Genomic DNA, 20403 nt, shown 5'->3' with positions numbered 1-20403 from the left:
TGAGAATCGCAATACATATGGAATTGTGGGAATCGTGAGAATTGCAATACATATGGAATTGTGGGAATCGTGGGAATCGCAATACATATGGAATTGTGGGAATCGTGAGAATCGCAATACATGCACTGAGTGTACAAAACATTAGGAACACCTTCCTAATATTTAGTTGCATCCCTTGTTTACCTCAGTACAGCCTCAATTTGTTGGGGCATGGACTCTACAAGGTGTCGAAAGCGTTCTACAGGGAAGCTGGCTCATGTTGACTCCGGTGCTTCCCACAGTTGTGGCAAGTTGGTTGGATGTTCTTTGGGTGATGGAACATTCTTGATACACACAGGAAACTGTTGAGCGTTGATTTAAGTACCTTTGAACTGTTGAGTGTGAAAAAACCCAACAGCGTTGCAATTCTTGACACACTCAAATCTGGCATCTACTACCATACACTGTTCAAAGGCACTTAAATATTTTGTCTTGCCCATTCACCCTCGGAATAGCACATATGCACAATCCATGTCTCAAGGCTTAAAAATCCTTCTTTAACCTGTCTCTCTCCCTTCATCTACACTGATTGAAGTGGATTTAACAGATGACATCAATAAGGGATCATAGCTTTCACCTGGATTCACCTGGTCAGTCTGTCATACAAAGAGTGGGTGTTCCTCATGTTTTGTACACTCAGTGTTTCTTATCGGCACCAACGTATCGTGATAATATCATATCGTGAGGTCCCTGGCAATTCCCAACCGTACACAGTACACTGTAGAGCTGATGAAGACCACAGAGGTCAGGGCTCTTTCAGACAGGAAACCCGGAGAAACGGTTGGGTGGGTCAAGAATTGTGAAAGCCCTTTACCAAGCAGCCTTGACTCAGTACAGCGCTACACTACAGTTTGTTAGGGCAGTGGATTTCATTCCAAGCCGTTTTAGTGGCAACTTGTGTATCATGAGGTCTAGCGTTTGTGGCTTTGGAGTGCAACAACTTGAAAATAAAATCAGTTGTCGTTTAAAAAAATAATAATTCAGTACATATCTGTAAATGGCTACCACAATGAGAAGGACCTTTCAAAAATCTACTCAGAGGTGGTACTGCATCGGTAACTGGTATCTATGGTAAGCCATCCAGAAGATTACACCGGGCTCTAAATCAGAAGGCTACCTAACTTCATGTATGATCACTCTGTTCAGGCCTAAACGTTCCCCAGTCCTCCCTTGAAGATACAGAGAAAGCTACATAGCATAGGTCTAATTTACGTTTCGGGGGGAACATTTTCATTTCCCCCCGAACCGTTTAAAAATTCATCTCCGATTCGCCACATTGTGCTGTTCATTGGCATTTTGAGGGATTACCAGGAGCAGTGGGGAGGACTGCATAATGCAGAGGATGTGATGGAGCTGGCTGTGATGTCAGGCTCACTGTAGCCTGTCCTCAGTCTGCTGGAACCTGTGCTTTATTTCACCCAGAGGACAGCTCTAGCTTCCTAGAGCTGCCGGGGTTTGCACCCAGATCCCCATTGGCTTCAGAAAGGTCAAGGAGGGTTCGCACACGCTCTGTACACACAGCCAAAACCTCCTGAGGCGAGTCATGGAAGGGGACAGATGTCTGTGTGAAGACTTTGGCATCTGTGTTGAGAATTAAATGGTGGGAGATCAGTCGTTTCAGGGATAATGGTTCCACTAATATATGTGTTCATCTCTAATGCTGTGTGTGTGTGTGTGTGTGTGTGTGTGTGTGTGTGTGTGTGTGTGTGTGTGTGTGTGTGTGTGTGTGTGTGTGTGTGTGTGTGTGTGTGTGTGTGTGTGTGTGTGTGTGTGTGTGTGTGTGTGTGTGTGTGTATTTTGATCTTGCAGCCGTTTGGTGTGAACCAGCCTGGACCGTACGTTAGCTACACTACTGTGGACTCCAACGGCTACCTGAAGAACGCCTCAGGTAAGTCCAACGTGGACGGATACTGTGAACAGTTGACAGTCGGCCAGCCGTCTTATACAGGCATTCTGGCAATAGTGCAGATTGGGTGGGCCGTCAGCCATGACAGTTGTTGTCTATTGGGAATGGGGTTGAATACAGACTTCCCCTCTATACTTGGAGGTCATAATATCTGCTGCGGTAGCAGGTCTGAGTGACGGGGCTGTGGTGTTGGTGTGTGTGTGTGTGTGTGTGTGTGGGTGAGAGGCCTTTTCCAGGGCTGTAGCCCCAGGGGTTTAATTGAAGCCTGGATTCTGTGTTTTCCCAGACAATCGCCCTGTTGCCCATCTCACCGGAGGTTATCTCACCGCCCGGCCTGATAATGTTGACACAGCGCGTTTCCTGCTAGAGAAAGGCATGATGGGTAGAGGGCTCTTGGTTTGCTTGCTAAGAAACGGCGGGCTTTGTTGCTGTGCTCTTTGTTAGGAGGTTGAAAGGGAGGAGGAAAAGAGCCTCCTGCCTTTGGGGGAAAATAAAAGTGATTTGATGAAAAAGAACCGAGCTATACGTCCAAGATAACGTTTCACGGGCTCAGTGAAGAGGAGGGTGAAAGAATAGAGTTGGTAACAAAGATCTGTAGGAAAGGTTCTGTGTCTACGTCTGTGTGACTGGGTGGCTTGGGGGCAGAGGTGGAATTGCCACGTTCCGGGTCACTCAGTTAGGTCCCCTTCATCAGAATGGCTTCAACACAATGACAGAATTTCTCTAATGAAGCTAGCCGCATTCCTCAATACAAAACTATACCGTAGGGCCTATGGAATGGGATGGTTTGTGTTGTCGCACGTAGCAAAATCACTTAGCCAGCCAGAGTAGCAATCAATGTCAGACTGAGCTATTTAACCTGAAAATTGGTGAAAATGGCTGAATTGTAAGTACACACCTGCACTGTAAAGTGGTCTTTACACCCAACCTAGTTCAGCCTGAATAAGGCAGACTAGACATTAAACCATGACCCATTCAGTGTCATTGTTCAACACCTGAGAACTGAACTGATAGACACCAGCATTACTGTTTGTTAATGAAGTGTTTTGGACCTGCCCATGTTGGTCCGGTCCAAGGTGTGACTGGTGCCAGTGAAGAGCAGGCCAGCTAAAGCATGACACGGGGTGATAGTTCTGTTGAATGGACAGGACAGATGAGTTGAATTAGGCCTAATGTCTCCCCCGCTGTCTCGAGGAGGTGACGAGGCCATTTCAAAGACAAATTGCAAAATGGCTTAGAGGACAGATGTTATTTTCAGAAAGCTGAGGAATGGATTCAAGCATTTGCAATATTTCTCAGTGAGTAATTCCATTTTTTTTTTGCAGTCTTTTACTTTCCATCGTCTGTGTCTGGGTATCAACAATGAATAGGACAGCAAGGCCTAAAAACCAGAGTATCTATTTGAGTGTCTAGCTACATCCTGTTCTGTTGGAATCATCCACTAATGGAAAACGCAACAATACAATAGTCATTTTGAGAAGAACACTCTTCCATCACTCCTCTCTCTCTGTGACAGGACCCCGTTTATAGGGGCAAGAGAATAGATCAATCAGTCCACAAGGAGTACAATCAAAAGAACCAGGGAGTCAGAAAGCCCTCTGTCTTTCCAAACAGTTTGTTTATTGTTCAATAATCCCCAACCGCTATTCAATTTTGCAGGACTCTCAGACGCCAAACCGTGAGATTAAAAATCTCTATTTCTTGTGTTAAAGGTAAACTTCTCTCAAGGTTTGGAAACATTGGAAACACTCAAACCTTGACAGAGGAGAGGGACAAGGCGAGGTAAACCTAGAATAATACATGTCTGACTGGAGGGAATGAAGAAGAATAGAAGTTCAGATAGTTCTCTTTGCAGAGAGGAATCTTCAGGAGAAAAAAGGAGAATTCCCTTTCTCCCATTCATGTTTGTTATCTGTGTGGATGTTGAGCCTCCGGGTTGTGGTCAAGGCTATTTAAAGACGACTTGGATTCATTTAAAGCCCAGATTTGGGATTCAACACCCAACGGGTGTGTCAACATGCAGCGGTTTAGGGTTGTCTTCTGACCCTTGTGCTGGAGCTCTGCTCTGTGGGCTTAAAAGCAGCTGTGTTTGCACCAGACAACTCTCCCCGAGAAGGTCATCTAACAGGCTGACCTGAGGGAAAAGCCCCAACACCTGCCCTTCTGGAGGCTGAGCCAATGAGAAGGAGAGTGAAAGGCCAGAGCTGTGTCTACACTGACTGAGGGAGATGCTAGGGGTATAGGTTAGATATACTGTACAGTATGGAGAATGACTGGGTCAGCCCTGGCTGGGTTATTCCCAGGACTCCTCATTTGACAGTAATAAAGTGCTGTGCGGGACAAAGCCAGTGTGTGCAGGGTGATTTAAAGTGTATTTATTCTAGGGGCATGGGGAGAAGGCAGGTAGACTGACAGAAATGAGCGATGATGCGCGGACTGTCTGCCCTCTCTACTGGGGCCCCACGCTCTTCATTTACTCTTCAGCACTAAAAGAGAGGGAAAAGAGGTGACAGAGGGGTGAAAGTCAAATACATGAATGGATGTGGAAGGAAAGGACTATAGAAAAGACATACTGTGGAGGGAGAGGATAAAATGGCTGAAAAATAGCAGCAAATGCGGCGAATAGTGGCAAGTGGGTAATGGAATTAAGATCTGGGTCAATGGACACGAGGGAGTAGAGGGGACGGGGGAAATAAAGTGAAGGTTCAGGAGGTAGGATGCAATCTACACACTACACTACGCTGTGGTCCACAGATAGTGCTCTTACCGCTGTGTCACAGGGCTTCAAGCTCTGATTGGTGAACCTGCGTACGTAACTCAGACCCAGCTCGGCCATCTCGTTATGGTATTGAGCCTTGGTTAAAGTGCTGGTTAGGCAGCTCCCGTCATACTATCACGTATGGCAGTGGCCCATGTGTGGCGGTTAGCCTCGGTGCGCTGCGGTGTCTCTGTTTCGCTGGTTCTGTGGAGGCTTGGGTCTGTGATGTTGAGGCTAAGGGACATAGGGGGTTTAAAAGGCATGGCTGGCTGGTCCTGGCTACTCTGCCTGGCTGCTCTGCCTGGCTGCTCTGCCTGTGTATCGATCCCTAGGACCCAGGCGGTCTCCATCTCCTCATCTCCAGCTGGAGCTAGTGAATCAACCAGCAGAATATTAATGCGGGCTCTGCCTGCCGTGTGTGTGTGTGTGTGTGTGTGTGTGTGTGTGTGTGTGTGTGTGTGTGTGTGTGTGTGTGTGTGTGTGTGTGTGTGTGTGTGTGTGTGTGTGTGTGTGCGCGTGTGCGTGACCATACGTGTTTGTTTGTGTGTGTGTGTGCGTACTTGATTGACTGTGTGGGAGGGTAGTTCATTTACTGTTTGTGCAGCAATGCATGTGCTGTCTGGTCCTCAGAGAACCAGTGGTCCATCTGAACCTCTCACCTTAGTCTCCTCACCCCTCGGGCTATTTATATAAGGCCCTGGTATGCAATAGCTTACCTTTCCCCTCATTCCTTATCCCCTATGGAATTAGAATTCAGCTATATTAGAGATGAATATTGACCTTAACAAAGGTAGAGTTCCGTACCGTTGGTTTCTGTGCAATTTGGATTTGAAAAGGAGTTGTTGTTCTGCACAGTTAGTAAATCAGTAGGACATATAGAGTAAGCTACAGTCCCCTGTGGGTTTTAATGGTACATCTATATGTGGTGGGTGTGGGGTACAGCTAGAGGTTTTAAAGGTACATCTATATGTGGTGGGTGTGGGGTACAGCTAGGGGTTTTAAAGGTACATCTATATGTGGTGGGTGTGGGGTACAGCTAGGGGTTTTAAAGGTACATCTATATGTGGTTGGTGTGGGGTACAGCTAGGGGTTTTAAAGGTACATCTATATGTGGTGGGTGTGGGGTACAGCTAGGGGTTTTAAAGGTACATCTATATGTGGTGGGTGTGGGGTACAGCTAGGGGTTTTAAAGGTACATCTATATGTGGTGGGTGTGGGGTACAGCTAGGGGTTTTAAAGGTACATCTATATGTGGTGGGTGTGGGGTACAGCTAGGGGTTTTAATGGTACATCTATATGTGGTTGGTGTGGGGTACAGCTAGGGGTTTTAAAGGTACATCTATATGTGGTGGGTGTGGGGTACAGCTAGGGGTTTTAAAGGTACATCTATATGTGGTGGGTGTGGGGTACAGCTAGGGGTTTTAAAGGTACATCTATATGTGGTGGGTGTGGGGTACAGCTAGGGGTTTTAAAGGTACATCTATATGTGGTGGGTGTGGGGTACAGCTAGGGGTTTTAAAGGTACATCTATATGTGGTTGTTGTGGGGTACAGCTAGGGGTTTTAAAGGTACATCTATATGTGGTGGGTGTGGGGTACAGATAGTGGTGTCAGGCATAATAAGCAGACGAGATCGATTACCCTGGACTGGTGATGACAGGACAACGGCTGTGTGTGTTTTTTTTCACTGCGTAAGGGAAGGAAGGAGGGAGGGAGGGCTAGTCTCTCTGTGCACAGAGAATACTGGATGAAATGAAGCAGAGGAATCAGTCATTTGAAAAATGACGGATGGTGAATGAACAGTACCACTGGTACAAAACAGGAGTGTGGATGCGCTCTCTCTATCCACCTATCTCTCTGTTCCATCCCTCTCTTCTTCTCTGCCATGGTGCCGGGGCTTTTGGCTGGCTCATTGGAAGGGAGGAGCGGAGGGAGGAGAGGAGAAGGAGGGATGAGGAACAAACAGCGAGGGAACTTCGGCAGGCTCTGTTTAATTAGGCAAATGAGGATGGAGGATTAGGGACAGCAGAGAATAACACCCCCCCCCCCACAATCACTGTTCTATGCTGTGAGACACACAGATTTGATACTCTCTGTGCGACACTCATGAGTGATCAAGTCAGGCGAACAAGTCACTCTTCGTACAGATGCCCAGGTAACCAAACACACCGCGCACAGTACACTCTCTCTCTCACACACACATACACGGCACCTGTTGGGCTGGACCTGTGTCTTGTCAGTGGAAGGTGTGGAAGTGAGCAGAGCTAACCAACTGGAGAGAGGGAGGATTATTATTGATCAGAGCTTTGTTCTGCCCCATGATTCTCTCCTGTGGGTTTCTGCACTCAGGCCAGTTAATTGGTCTCAAATTCAATGCAGGATTACCCCTCCGACTGTTCAACTCCTCCTGTTTATCTCTCTCTACAAACCATGCGACACATTCACTCTCTTTCTTTTCGCTCACTGTCTCGTTCTCTCACACATAATATATCTTTCTCCCTCTCTTTCTTTCTGTCATTCTTCTCCTCTTCTCCCTGTAGTGTGTTAATATTGTCTCTACATGTCTTCTTCTCCCTGTAGTGTGTTAATATTGTCTCTACATGTCTTCTTCTCCCTGTAGTGTGTTAATATTGTCTCTACATCTCTTCTTCTCCCTGTAGTGTGTTAATATTGTCTCTACATCTCTTCTTCTCCCTGTAGTGTGTTAATATTGTCTCTACATGTCTTCTTCTCCCTGTAGTGTGTTAATATTGTCTCTACATGTCTTCTTCTCCCTGTAGTGTGTTAATATTGTCTCTACATGTATTCTTCTCCCTGTAGTGTGTTAATATTGTCTCTACATCTCTTCTTCTCCCTGTAGTGTGTTAATATTGTCTCTACATGTCTTCTCTCCCTGTAGTGTGTTAATATTGTCTCTACATCTCCTCTTCTCCCTGTAGTGTGTTAATATTGTCTCTACATCTCTTCTTCTCCCTGTAGTGTGTTAATATTGTCTCTACATGTCTTCTCTCCCTATAGTGTGTTAATATTGTCTCTACATCTCCTCTTCTCCCTGTAGTGTGTTAATATTGTCTCTACATCTCTTCTTCTCCCTGTAGTGTGTTAATATTGTCTCTACATGTCTTGTTCTCCCTGTAGTGTGTTAATATTGTCTCTACATCTCTTCTTCTCCCTGTAGTGTGTTAATATTGTCTCTACATCTCTTCTCCCTGTAGTGTGTTAATATTGTCTCTACATCTCTTCTTCTCCCTGTAGTGTGTTAATATTGTCTCTACATGTCTTCTTCTCCCTGTAGTATGTTAATATTGTCTCTACATGTCTTCTTCTCCCTGTATTGTGTTAATATTGTCTCTACATCTCTTCTTCTCCCTGTATTGTGTTAATATTGTCTCTACATCTCTTCTCCCTGTAGTGTGTTAATATTGTCTCTACATCTCTTCTTCTCCCTGTAGTGCGTTAATATTGTCTCTACATGTCTTCTTCTCCCTGTAGTGTGTTAATATTGTCTCTACATGTCTTCTTCTCCCTGTAGTGTGTTAATATTGTCTCTACATGTATTCTTCTCCCTGTAGTGTGTTAATATTGTCTCTACATCTCTTCTTCTCCCTGTAGTGTGTTAATATTGTCTCTACATCTCTTCTTCTCCCTGTAGTGTGTTAATATTGTCTCTACATGTCTTGTTCTCCCTGTAGTGTGTTAATATTGTCTCTACATGTCTTCTTCTCCCTGTAGTGTGTTAACCTCTAACGCCTCACAAACCCGGATCCGGGATCCCCCCCATCAAAAAAGCTGACTAGCATAGCCTAGCCTAAAGCCACAGGGATATCATATAATAAAATGTTCATGAAATCACAAGTCCAAGACACCAAATGAAAGATACACATCTTGTGAATCCAGCCATTATTTCTGATTTTTAAAATGTTTTACAGGGAAGACACAATATGTAAATCTATTAGCTAACCACGTTAGCAAAAGACACCACTTTTTTACTCCACCATTTTTTTACTCCATCAGTAGCTATCACAAATTCGACCAAATAAAGATATAAATAGCCACTAACCAAGAAACAACTTCATCAGATGACAGTCTGATAACATATTTATTGTATAGCATATGTTTTGTTAGAAAAATTTGCATATTTCAGGTATAAATCATAGTTTACCATTGCAGCCACCATCACAACTCTCACCAAAGCGACTAGAATAACTACAGAGACCATCGTGTATTACCTAATTACTCATCATAAAACATTTCTTAAAAATACACAGCGTACAGCAGATGAAAGACACAGATCTTGTGAATCCAGCCAATATTTCAGATTTTCTAAGTGTTTTACAGCGAAAACACAATATAGCGTTATATTAGCTTACCACAATAGCAAACATCACAACAGCATTGATTCAAGGCAAAAATAGCGATAACGTATAAACCACCAAAATATATTAATTTTTTCACTAAGCTTCTCAGAATTCTTCAGATGACAGTCCTATAACATCATATTACACAATGCATATAGAGTTTGTTCGAAAATGTGCATATTTAGCGGCACAAATCGTGGTTATACAATGTGATTAGTGGCCAAAACTTCAAGCAATCTGTCCGGCGCCATCTTGGAGAGGCACCTATTCTAATCGAAAACTATTCATAAACTTGACTAAAAAATACAAGTTGGACAGCAAATGAAAGACAAATTAGTTCTTAATGCAATCGCTGTGTTACATTTTTAAAATTAACGTTACTTCAAGCATACAGCGTGCGCTAAAGCGAGACCGCACCGAAATTTATGGCGGAATTATTATTTGACATTTGTCAACATAAATACGAATTAACAACATAAAGATTGCTTACTATTTGCCGAGCTTCCATCAGAATCTTGGGCAAGGTGTCCTTTCTCCATAACAATCGTCTTTTGGTTGAAAGATGTCCTCTTCTCATGTGGAAAAAGCAGCTAACGATAGCCACCCACTGGAGAGGTGTCCAACTCGTGAAAGCGCATCACAAAGAAATCCAGGAAAATCGCAATAAACTGATATAAACTGCTATAAGTCGGTTTAAATTAACTACCTTATGATGTCTTTAACAACTATAACGAATAAAAACATGACCGGAGATACAGAACTGCTAAAACGAAAGCTTTGCAGGAGGCCATTGTGATGTCCCTGATGCGCCAGGCTCCCCGTTGAAAAGAACGGTACTTCCGTTCCACGGTCTTATATAGGGCCCCAGATTGCGCAATCCACTCCATTCAAATTCTCCCCGCTTACTGACATCTAGAGGAAGGCGTATGCAGTGCATGTAGCCCGATGGCTTACATGGGGACTTATAAACTGACCTCAGAACAGGGACCTCGATTTCTGAAATCTCACTCCCTGACAGGAAATGTGCTGCAGAATGAGTTCTGTTTCACTCAGAGAAATAATTCAAACGGTTTTAGAAACTAGAGAGTGTTTTCTATCCAATAGTAATAATAATATGCATATTGTACGAGCAAGAATTGAGTACGAGGCAGTTTAATTTGGGAACGAATTTTTACAAAGTCGAAATGGCGCCCCCCTAGTGTCAAGAAGTTTTAATATTGTCTCTACATCTCTTCTTCTCCCTGTAGTGTGTTAATATTGTCTCTACATCTCTTCTTCTCCCTGAAGTGTGTTAATATTGTCTCTACATGTCTTCTTCTCCCTGTAGTGTGTTAATATTGTCTCTACATGTCTTGTTCTCCCTGTAGTGTGTTAATATTGTCTCTACATGTCTTCTCTCCCTGTAGTGTGTTAATATTGTCTCTACATCTCTTCTTCTCCCTGTAGTGTGTTAATATTGTCTCTACATGTCTTCTCTCCCTGTAGTGTGTTAATATTGTCTCTACATGTCTTCTTCTCCCTGTAGTGTGTTAATATTGTCTCTACATGTCTTCTTCTCCCTGTAGTGTGTTAATATTGTCTCTACATGTCTTCTTCTCCCTGTAGTGTGTTAATATTGTCTCTACATGTCTTCTTCTCCCTGTAGTGTGTTAATATTATCTCTACATCTCTTCTTCTCCCTGTAGTGTGCTAATATTGTCTCTACATGTCTTCTTCTCCCTGTAGTGTGTTAATATTGTCTCTACATCTCTTCTTCTCCCTGTAGTGTGTTAATATTGTCTCTACATCTCTTCTTCTCCATGTAGTGTGTTAATATTGTCTCTACATGTCTTCTTCTCCCTGTAGTGTGTTAATATTGTCTCTACATGTCTTCTTCTCCCTGTAGTGTGTTAATATTGTCTCTACATCTCTTCTTCTCCCTGTAGTGTGTTAATATTGTCTCTACATCTCTTCTCCCTGTAGTGTGTTAATATTGTCTCTACATCTCTTCTTCTCCCTGTAGTGTGTTAATATTGTCTCTACATGTCTTCTTCTCCCTGTAGTGTGTTAATATTGTCTCTACATCTCTTCTTCTCCCTGTAGTGTGTTAATATTGTCTCTACATGTCTTCTTCTCCCTGTAGTGTGTTAATATTGTCTCTACATCTCTTCTTCTCCCTGTAGTGTGTTAATATTGTCTCTACATGTCTTCTTCTCCCTGTAGTGTGTTAATATTGTCTCTACATGTCTTCTTCTTCCTGTAGTGTGTTAATATTGTCTCTACATGTCTTCTTCTCCCTGTAGTGTGTTAATATTGTCTCTACATCTCTTCTTCTCCCTGTAGTGTGTTAATATTGTCTCTACATGTCTTGTTCTCCCTGTAGTGTGTTAATATTGTCTCTACATCTCTTCTTCTCCCTGTAGTGTGTTAATATTGTCTCTACATGTCTTCTTCTCCCTGTAGTGTGTTAATATTGTCTCTACATCTCTTCTTCTCCCTGTAGTGTGTTAATATTGTCTCTACATGTCTTCTTCTCCCTGTAGTGTGTTAATATTGTCTCTACATGTCTTCTTCTCCCTGTAGTGTGTTAATATTGTCTCTACATGTCTTCTTCTCCCTGTAGTGTGTTAATATTGTCTCTACATCTCTTCTTCTCCCTGTAGTGTGTTAATATTGTCTCTACATGTCTTGTTCTCCCTGTAGTGTGTTAATATTGTCTCTACATCTCTTCTTCTCCCTGTAGTGTGTTAATATTGTCTCTACATGTCTTCTTCTCCCTGTAGTGTGTTAATATTGTCTCTACATCTCTTCTTCTCCCTGTAGTGTGTTAATATTGTCTCTACATGTCTTCTTCTCCCTGTAGTGTGTTAATATTGTCTCTACATCTCCTCTTCTCCCTGTAGTGTGTTAATATTGTCTCTACATCTCCTCTTCTCCCTGTAGTGTGTTAATATTGTCTCTACATCTCCTCTTCCCCCTGTAGTGTGTTAATATTGTCTCTACATCTCTTCTTCTCCCTGTAGTGTGTTAATATTGTCTCTACATCTCCTCTTCTCCCTGTAGTGTGTGTGTTGTGTTCCATCAGTGGTAATGGTCTCAGTCCTAATATCTTCCGTGCTCCCCTAATGTAATAGATATGAATGCCTCTCAGTGGCTGCTCTGTCGCCACAGTAACCTGTATTAGAGAGCACATCTCAACTGCAGCCTGGTGTCCAATTACGAGAGAGAGAGATAAGAGAGAGAGGGAACAAGAGGTAGAGCGATAGAGAGAGGGAACAATGGATATGTAGAGTGAGAGATGGGGAACAAGAGAGAAGGAGAGAGGGGGAAAAGAGAAAACAACCAGCGTGTTGAAGTCACCGCCTATTCTGGTTACCTCTTCTCTCAACGCCAGTCTTGATCTGTCAAACCCAGGTCTCAGTTTTGCCTCATTCAGTCTCATTGCGTTTCTGATGATCAGACGCGACGCGCTGATGGATCTCAACAAACACTGTGTCACCCACGGTGCCGTGAGCTTTAATTTGGTCTTTTCCTCCTGCGAGGGCACCAGTGATAAGAGAGGAGCCCTATGGGCACGCCACTTATCTCCTCCGCTACAGACACCCGCTTCTCCCCACAAATCAATGTCTGAATCTGCCGTTTGCATTGTGTGGGCGCTGAGGGCCCCCTCTCCTCTCCCAGGCTTAGCTGTGGCTCAGTGTGTACCACTTAATTCCTTTATCCCCCAGGCCCTGCCGCCGCAGTGTCCGCAATCGCCACTATGTGTCCTTCCCGTCCCTCCCATTGCTGTGGAAGTGCCCAATCAGGGGGGGGAAAGTGGTTTCTATAGCGACGGATGTTGAGAATCTCTCCGCAAACAGGTTGCCCGAAGATGATCCGGGGCCTTGGGAAGATGTGTGTGAGGGTGAGGCTTTGTGTGTCTCGCTGTGTGTAACCTACGCAGGATTTGATGTAGCCAGTGTGAATTCTTTATACACTGGTGTTTAAAAGATTGCTACTGGTCACGCTGGTCACCATTTGAGATAATGATTCATAAGATACTTTTTTGCGTAATTATGGGTCACTTTTCCTCCAATACTAATGCTGATCTCCATTAGGGTCTGCCTGATGGCGTATGTTGCCTTCCCGTTGTTTACCACTCTCTGTGTGTTCTATATGTGTTGTGTCATTCCTCTGTGACCAATGGAGGTCAAAAGCCTGCAGTGTGTTTTTGTGTGATATGCGCGTGTGCGTGTGTGTGCGTGTGTGTGTGTGTGTAGGACGGTGGCCGTAGAGGCCCACGTAGAGAGCTAGTCTCTAATACCGCTGGTGTCTCTGAGGGAGTGGAGGGACTAAAGTGGCTTGAATACGACTGGGCTGGAGTCACACTCTGTGACACAATTCAGGAACTGAGTTATCTTTGTCCCTCTACTCACTGAGCGAGTGTCCTGCTCTAAATAACGCACTGTATGAGGGGGGTGCAACAGTGTGTTTCAACTCTCAGCCTCACACACCTGTCTCTTCTCTGCTCTACCATTGGGCTTCAGTGCCTCTCTTCTGTCTCGGAGACTCGGTGAGGAGTATTGCAAGTTGCCATTGTTCGTGTGTATGTCTTTTTGAGGGTTACATGTGGTAGGTGTGAGGTAAAGCTAGTGGTTTTAAAGGTATAGTTAAAGTATTAAGCTTACATACACTTAGGTTGGAGTCATTAAAACTCGTTTTTCAACCACTCCACAAATTTCTTGTTAACAAACTATAGTTTTGGCAAGTCGGTTAGGACCTCTACTTTGTGCATGACACGTACATTTTTCAACAATTGTTTACAGACAGATTATTTCACTTATTATTCACTGTATCACAATTCTAGTGGGTCAGACGTTTACATACACTAAGTTGACTGTGCCTTTAACCAGCTTGGAAAATTCCAGAAAATGATATCATGGCTTTAGAAGCTTCTGATAGGCTAATTGACATCATTTCAGTCAATTGGAGGTGTACCTGTGGATGTATTTCAAGGCCTACCTTCAAACTCATTGCCTCTTTGCTTGACATCATGGGAAAATCTAAATATATATATATATATATATTTATTTTTTTCACCTTTATTTAACCAGGTAGGCTTGTTGAGAACAAGTTCTCATTTGCAACTGCGACCTGGCCAAGATAAAGCAAAGCAGTTTGACACATACAACAACACAGAGTTACACATGGAGTAAGACAAACATATAGTCAATAATAGAGTAGAAAAGGTCTATATACAGTATGTGCAAATGAGGTAGGATAAGGGAGGTAAGGCAATAAATAGGCCATGGTGGCGAAGTAATTACAATATAGCAATTAAACACTGGAATGGTAGATGTGCAGAAGATGAATGTGCAAGTAGAGATACTGGGGTGCAAAGGAGCAAGATAAATAAATAAATACAGTATGGGGATGAGGTAGTTGGATGGGCTATTTACAGATGGGCTATGTACAGGTGCAGTGATCTGTGAGCTGCTCTGACAGCTGGTGCTTAAAGCTAATGAGGGAGATATGTGTCTCCAGCTTCAGTGATTTTTGCAGTTTGTTCCAGTCATTGGCAGCAGAGAACTGGAAGGAAAGGCAGCCAAAGGAAGAATTGGCTTTGGGGGTGACCAGTGAGATATACCTGCTGGAGCTTGTGCTACGGGTGGGTGCTGCTATGGTGACCAGTGAGCTGAGATAAGGCGGGGCTTTACCTAGCAGAGACTTGTAGATGACCTGGAGCCAGTGGGTTTGGCATCGAGTATGAAGCGAGGGCCAGACAACGAGAGCGTACAGGTCGCAGTGGTGGGTAGTATATGGAGCTTTGGTGACAAAACGGATGTCACTGTGATAGACTGCATCCAATTTGTTAAGTAGAGTGTTGGAGGCTATTTTGTAAATGACATCGCCAAAGTCGAGGATCGGTAGGATGGTCAGTTTTACGAGAGTGTGTTTGGCAGCATAAGTGAAGGATGCTTTGTTGCGGAATAGGAAGCCGATTCTAGATTTAATTTTGGATTGGAGATGCTTAATGTGAGTCTGGAAGGAGAGTTTACAGTCTAACCAGACACCTAGGTATTTGTACAGTGATTCCTCCTTTAAAAGAAGCATTGAAGCTCGTCTGGAGGTTAGTTAACACAGTGTCCAAAGAAGGGCCAGAAGTATACAGAATGGTGTCGTCTGCGTAGAGGTAGATCAGAGAATCACAAGCAGCAAGAGTGACATCATTGATGTATACAGAGAAGAGATTCGGCCCGAGAATTGAACCCTGTGGCACCCCCATAGAGACTGCCAGAGGTTCGGACAACAGGCCCTCCGATTTGACACAATGAACTCTATCAGAGAAGTAGTTGGTGAACCAGGCGAGGCAATCATTTGAGAAACCAAGGCTGTTGAGTCTGCCGATAAGAATGTGGTGATTGACAGAGTCGAAAGCCTTGGCCAGGTCGATGAATACGGCTGCACAGCAATGTCTCTTATCGATGGCGGTTATGATATCGTTTAGGACCTTGAGTGTGGCTGAGGTGCACCCATGACCAGCTCTGAAACCAGATTGTATAGTGGAGAAGGTACAGTGGGATTCGAAATGGACGGTGATCTGTTTGTTAAATTGGCTTTCGAAGATTTTAGAAAGGCAGGGCAGGATGGATATAGGTCTATAACAGTTTGGGTCTAGAGTGTCTCTCCCTTTGAAGAGGGGGATGACCGCGGCAGCTTTCCAATCTTTGGGAATCTCAGACGATACGAAAGAGAGGTTGAACAGGCTAGTGATAGGGGTTGCAACAATTTTGGCACATCAATTTAGAAAGATAGGCTCCAGATTGTCTAGCCCGGCTGATTTGTAGGGATCCAGATTTTGCAGCTCTTTCAGAACATCAGCTATCTGGATTTGGATGAAGGTGAAATGGGGGAGGCTTGGGCGAGTTGCTGTGGGGAGTGGAGGGCTGTTGAGCGGGGTAGGGGTAGCCAGGTGGAAAGCATGGCCAGCCATAGAAAAATGCTTATTGAAATTCTCAATTATAGTGGATTTATCGGTGGTGACAGTGTTTCCTAGCCTCAGTGCAGTGGGCAGCTGGGAGGAGGTGCTCTTATTCTCCATGGACTTTACAGTGTCCCAGAACTTTTTTGAGTTTGTGCTACAAGATGCAAATTTCTGTTTAAATAATCTAGCCGTAGCTTTCCTAACTGCCTGTGTATATTGGTTTCTAACTTCCCTGAAAAGTTGCATATCACGGGAGCTATTCGATGCTAATGCAGAACACCACAGGATGTTTTTGTGCTGGTCAAGGGCAGTCAGGTCTGGAGAGAACCAAGGGCTATATCTGTTCCTGGTTCAACATTTTTTGAATAGGGCATGCTTATTTTAAGATGGTGAGGAAGGCACTTTTAAAGAATACCCAGGCATCCTCTATTGACGGGATGAGGTCAATATCCTTCCAGGATACCCGATCCAGGTCGATTAGAAAGGCCTGCTCGCTGAAGTGTTTTAGGGAGCGTTTGACAGTGATGAGGGGTGGTCGTTTGACCGCAGACCCATTTTGGATGCAAGCAATGAGGCAGTGATCACTGAGATCTTCGTTGAAAACAGCAGAGGTGTATTTGGAGGGCAAGGTGGTTAGGATGGTATCTATGAGGGTGCCCGTGTTTACGGATTTGGGGTTGTGCCAAGACCTCAGTAAAAAAAAATAAGTATAAACACCATGGGATCACGTAGCCGTCATACCGCTCAGGAAGGAGACGTGTTCTGTCTCCTAGAGAAACTGTGACACTTTGATGCAAAAAGTGCAAATCAATCCCAGAACACCAACCCCGAAGCACGGGGGTGGCAGCATCATGTTGTGGGGGTGCTTTGCTGCAGGAGGGACTGGTGCACTTCACAAAATAGATGGCATCATGAGGCAGGAAAATTATGTGGATATATTGAAGCAACATCTCAAGACATCAATCAGGAAGTTAAAGCTTGGTCGCAAATGGGTCTTCCAAATGGACAATGACCCCAAGCATACTTCCAAAGTTGTGACAAAATGGCTTAAGGCCAACAAAGTCAAGGTATTGGAGTGGCCATCACAAAGCCCTGACCTCAACCCTATAGAATATTTGTGGGCAGAACTGAAAAAGCGTGTGCGAGCAAGGAGGCCTACAAACCTGACTCAGTTACACCAGCTCTGTCAGGAGGAATGGGCCAAAATTCACCCAACTTATTGTGGGAAGCTTGTGGAAGGCTACCCGAAACGTTTGACCCAAATTAAACAATTTAAAGGCAATGCTACCAAATACTAATTGAGTGTATGCCAACTTCTGACCCACTGGGAATGTGATGAAAGAAATAAAAGCTGAAAGAAATCATTCTCTCTACTACTATTCTGACATTTCACATTAAAATAAAGTGGTGATCCTAACTGACCTAAGACAGGGAATAAGGTGTATGTAAACTTCCGACTTCAACTGTATGTTTGAACTTGTGAGATTCCTCCCTTGATCCCTGACTTACCAGAGCAACATTGGAAGTGAGTGGTTGGGGAGGAGACTGGAGAGTAGCTTTTCCTTCCCGTTTGTTGTGATGCTGGCTAAGTTCCTCACCGCTTCCTCTCCACTAGATAACTGAACTCTGTGGGGCAGGAGAGCAAGCACTGCAACTTTTATGTTCTGAGGCTTTTAATGCTGGGTGGGGGGGTGTCTCTTTGGCTAACTGTGTGTGTGTTGTGTGTATTGTACTCGCACATGTTTCTGAATTAACTTGGAGCTGAGGAGTCCTGACTTGTTGGGTGTGATGATGTGATCTGCTCTGTTTGCCACACAGACAAAACTCGGAGGCTCTAGAATGTGTGTATGTGTGTGTGTGTGTGGTACTTTTCAACATGCTTGACACTCCTCAGACCCAGATTGGAGAGAGCCTGGGAATGAGTGAATGTGATAAGCTGTGGAAGCGTAAGGTTCCTTGAGTAAACCTGCTCTTTGGGAGCTGTTTGGCTGGCTGGCTGCTCTGAATCCATTTTGTGGTCTGAGAGGGGGATTGGAGCCTGTCAGTCATGTGCTGCAGGCTGGAGCGCCTCGCCAAGGTCTGTCTGTGTGCTCCACGGCCGCGCTGCAGGGAGATAAGACTCCCACTCCAGGCTGTAGAACGCAGCAGCTAGCCAGAACCCCCACCCCACCTCCAGCCTTCCTCCAGCCAGCACAACCAGTGCCCCCCCCCCAGTGCATGGCCTCTCTCCAGCCTACCTCCCCACCTGCAGAGTGGCAGTCCCTAAGCCAGCTTCCTCTCTCTCTGAGTGACACATCCTCCAGCCAGCGTCCCCAGCAGCACTGTGACCCCCCCCTCCCCCCCCTCCCCACTGTCTCCATTCGTAACATGACACATCTTTTAGTTAACAACAGCCTAGCTGGTTAACCCCAAAATGTCTGTCGTCTACCGTCCTCTCCTCCAGACCTTACACATACTTCCTAAGAGATTGTGGTTACTTAAGCCAGGCGTGCACTAGATGATTTTGTCCCTCATTTTTAGGGTTAGGGTACGTTTTTGAGATCGGAGACAAAATCCCAATGTCATTGCCTACTCCGGGCCGTCACCGATGCTTGTTTAATGTGAGCGGGTCAGAGACGCAATCAGAAGCCTACTGTTCCTGTCTTTGACCCATCCCAGACGCCCCGATACTGTCGAACGGTTGATTTTTATCGGCACAAAATCTGCGACGCTCTTGTTGTGTGAGATGTGCAACGACAACTTTTGAGAACGGTGGTCAGTAATAGGTCAATGAGAGCTCGCCAGAGAAGAAGCCAGTGAGATGATGACGTTGTTTGGCATCACCCAGGATGTGTAGACTCTCCAGCAGAGGCCATGCCTACTACTAGTATGCGTTTGTACTTGCCTCTATTAACCAAAGCCAAAGTGTCAAATCGTTACAGCTCTGAAGTTCACGAGCGATGTTATTCAAGTCAAAATGTGTCGGCTCGATATTTCAACTCAGTATGGCAAGCGTGGATCTCTGACTGAAAACCTTTATACGGCTGCTTTGAGTTAACTATCTAATGACATCAAGGGAAGAATCTTGTGACGTGTCACTCCGTCTGTGTCACGTGGTTTAGTGTGCTCACCCACTACGTCAGTAAGACAGGGGGAAAACACAGGAGAGAAGGTCGTTTTAAAGTGAGTATTTTGAAAGTCGAGAAAAGAGAGAGGGAGAGAGAGGTGCGTGTGTGTTTCTTAGTTTCAAACAGTTATTACCTTGACTAAACAGATATGACCTTCCTGAGCTCGCTCTGCCATTCAGTTAGAGGGAGAAGCTGCAGTGTGTGTGTTTTGAGACAACAGTTCAGATGGGAACAAGTCAGTGCTCACACGCTTTCTGCTGACTAGTGTGTGTGTGTGTGTGTGTGTGTGTGTGTGTCTGAACCTTTTGTCCTGTGCCTGACAGTATAGATAAAGATCCTTGGGTCCGGTCCTGGTAGCCCAGTTAGAACACGCTCCCCAAATGTCTTGTTTATAATCTCTTTATGCATTGGCCACGTTTAGAATCATATCACTTTATCCAAAGAGTAATTCTGGTGAAGCAATATACACCATAATCAAATTACTCTGTCAGTTTATGTGTGGTCTCCTAGTGTGAGTCTTCTCATTAGTGGACAAAGCGGAAACTGCCACTCCTTCCTCAGCTCTCTAAAGCCAGAAAGTAGAACCAAGACAGTTACCCAGAATTCAAACAACATCTTAATGTACATGGATCAAGTCATTAGCTTTCCTTAGTCCTTTTTCCAGCACGGTAACACCTCTAAACTGTGATTTATTTATTTTTTACCGAACAGAGAAGGGTGTTTTTCTTTTTAATAGTATCATTAACCCGGGTCAGAACATAATGAAACTGCACCTCATTCCCCACCACACATACATAACACAGAGTCTTTGGTGAGTGTCCAGAGAGGACTAAATTGATTGCACACATGACATATACGCTGAGTGTTCAAAACATTAGGAACACCTTCCTAATATTGAGTTGCACCCCCTTTTCCCCTCAGAACAGCCTCAGTTAATCGGGGCATGGACCTTACAAGGTTTCAAAAGTGTTCCACAGGGATGCTGGCCCACGTTGACTCCAATGCTTCACACAGTTGTGTCAAATTGGCTGGATGTCCTTTGGGTGGTGGACCATTCTTGATACACACGGGAAACTGTTGAGCGTGGAAAACCCAGCAGCGTTGCAGTTCTTGACACACTCAAATCATTGCACCTGGCACCTACTACCATACCCCATTCAAAGGCACTTAATATTTTGTCTTGCACATTCACCCTCTGAGTGGCACACATGCACAATCCATGTCTCAATTGTCTCAAGGCTTTAAAATCCTTCTCTAACCTGTCTTGTCCCCTTCATCTACACCAGTGGTCAC

The 20403-nt window shown here is 44.5% G+C and overlaps 1 protein-coding gene across 1 annotated transcript in view; it reads left to right on the top strand.

The window, feature by feature from the left end:
• The window catches only part of LOC120024953 (T-cell immunomodulatory protein-like), a 119760-nt gene that overhangs the window by 87003 nt on the left and 12354 nt on the right, over window positions 1-20403 (top strand). Inside the window, exon 14 of the mRNA XM_038969341.1 lies at window positions 1849-1927. Coding sequence (XP_038825269.1) covers window positions 1849-1927 — 79 coding nt within the window. The remainder of the gene's footprint in view (window positions 1-1848; window positions 1928-20403) is intronic.

The sequence above is a fragment of the Salvelinus namaycush genome, chromosome 30, assembly GCF_016432855.1.
Source record: "Salvelinus namaycush isolate Seneca chromosome 30, SaNama_1.0, whole genome shotgun sequence".
Classification (NCBI taxonomy): Eukaryota; Metazoa; Chordata; class Actinopteri; order Salmoniformes; family Salmonidae; genus Salvelinus; species Salvelinus namaycush.
The sequence above is the reverse complement of the archived record's forward strand: the minus strand, read 5'-3'. Positions and strand labels throughout refer to the sequence as shown.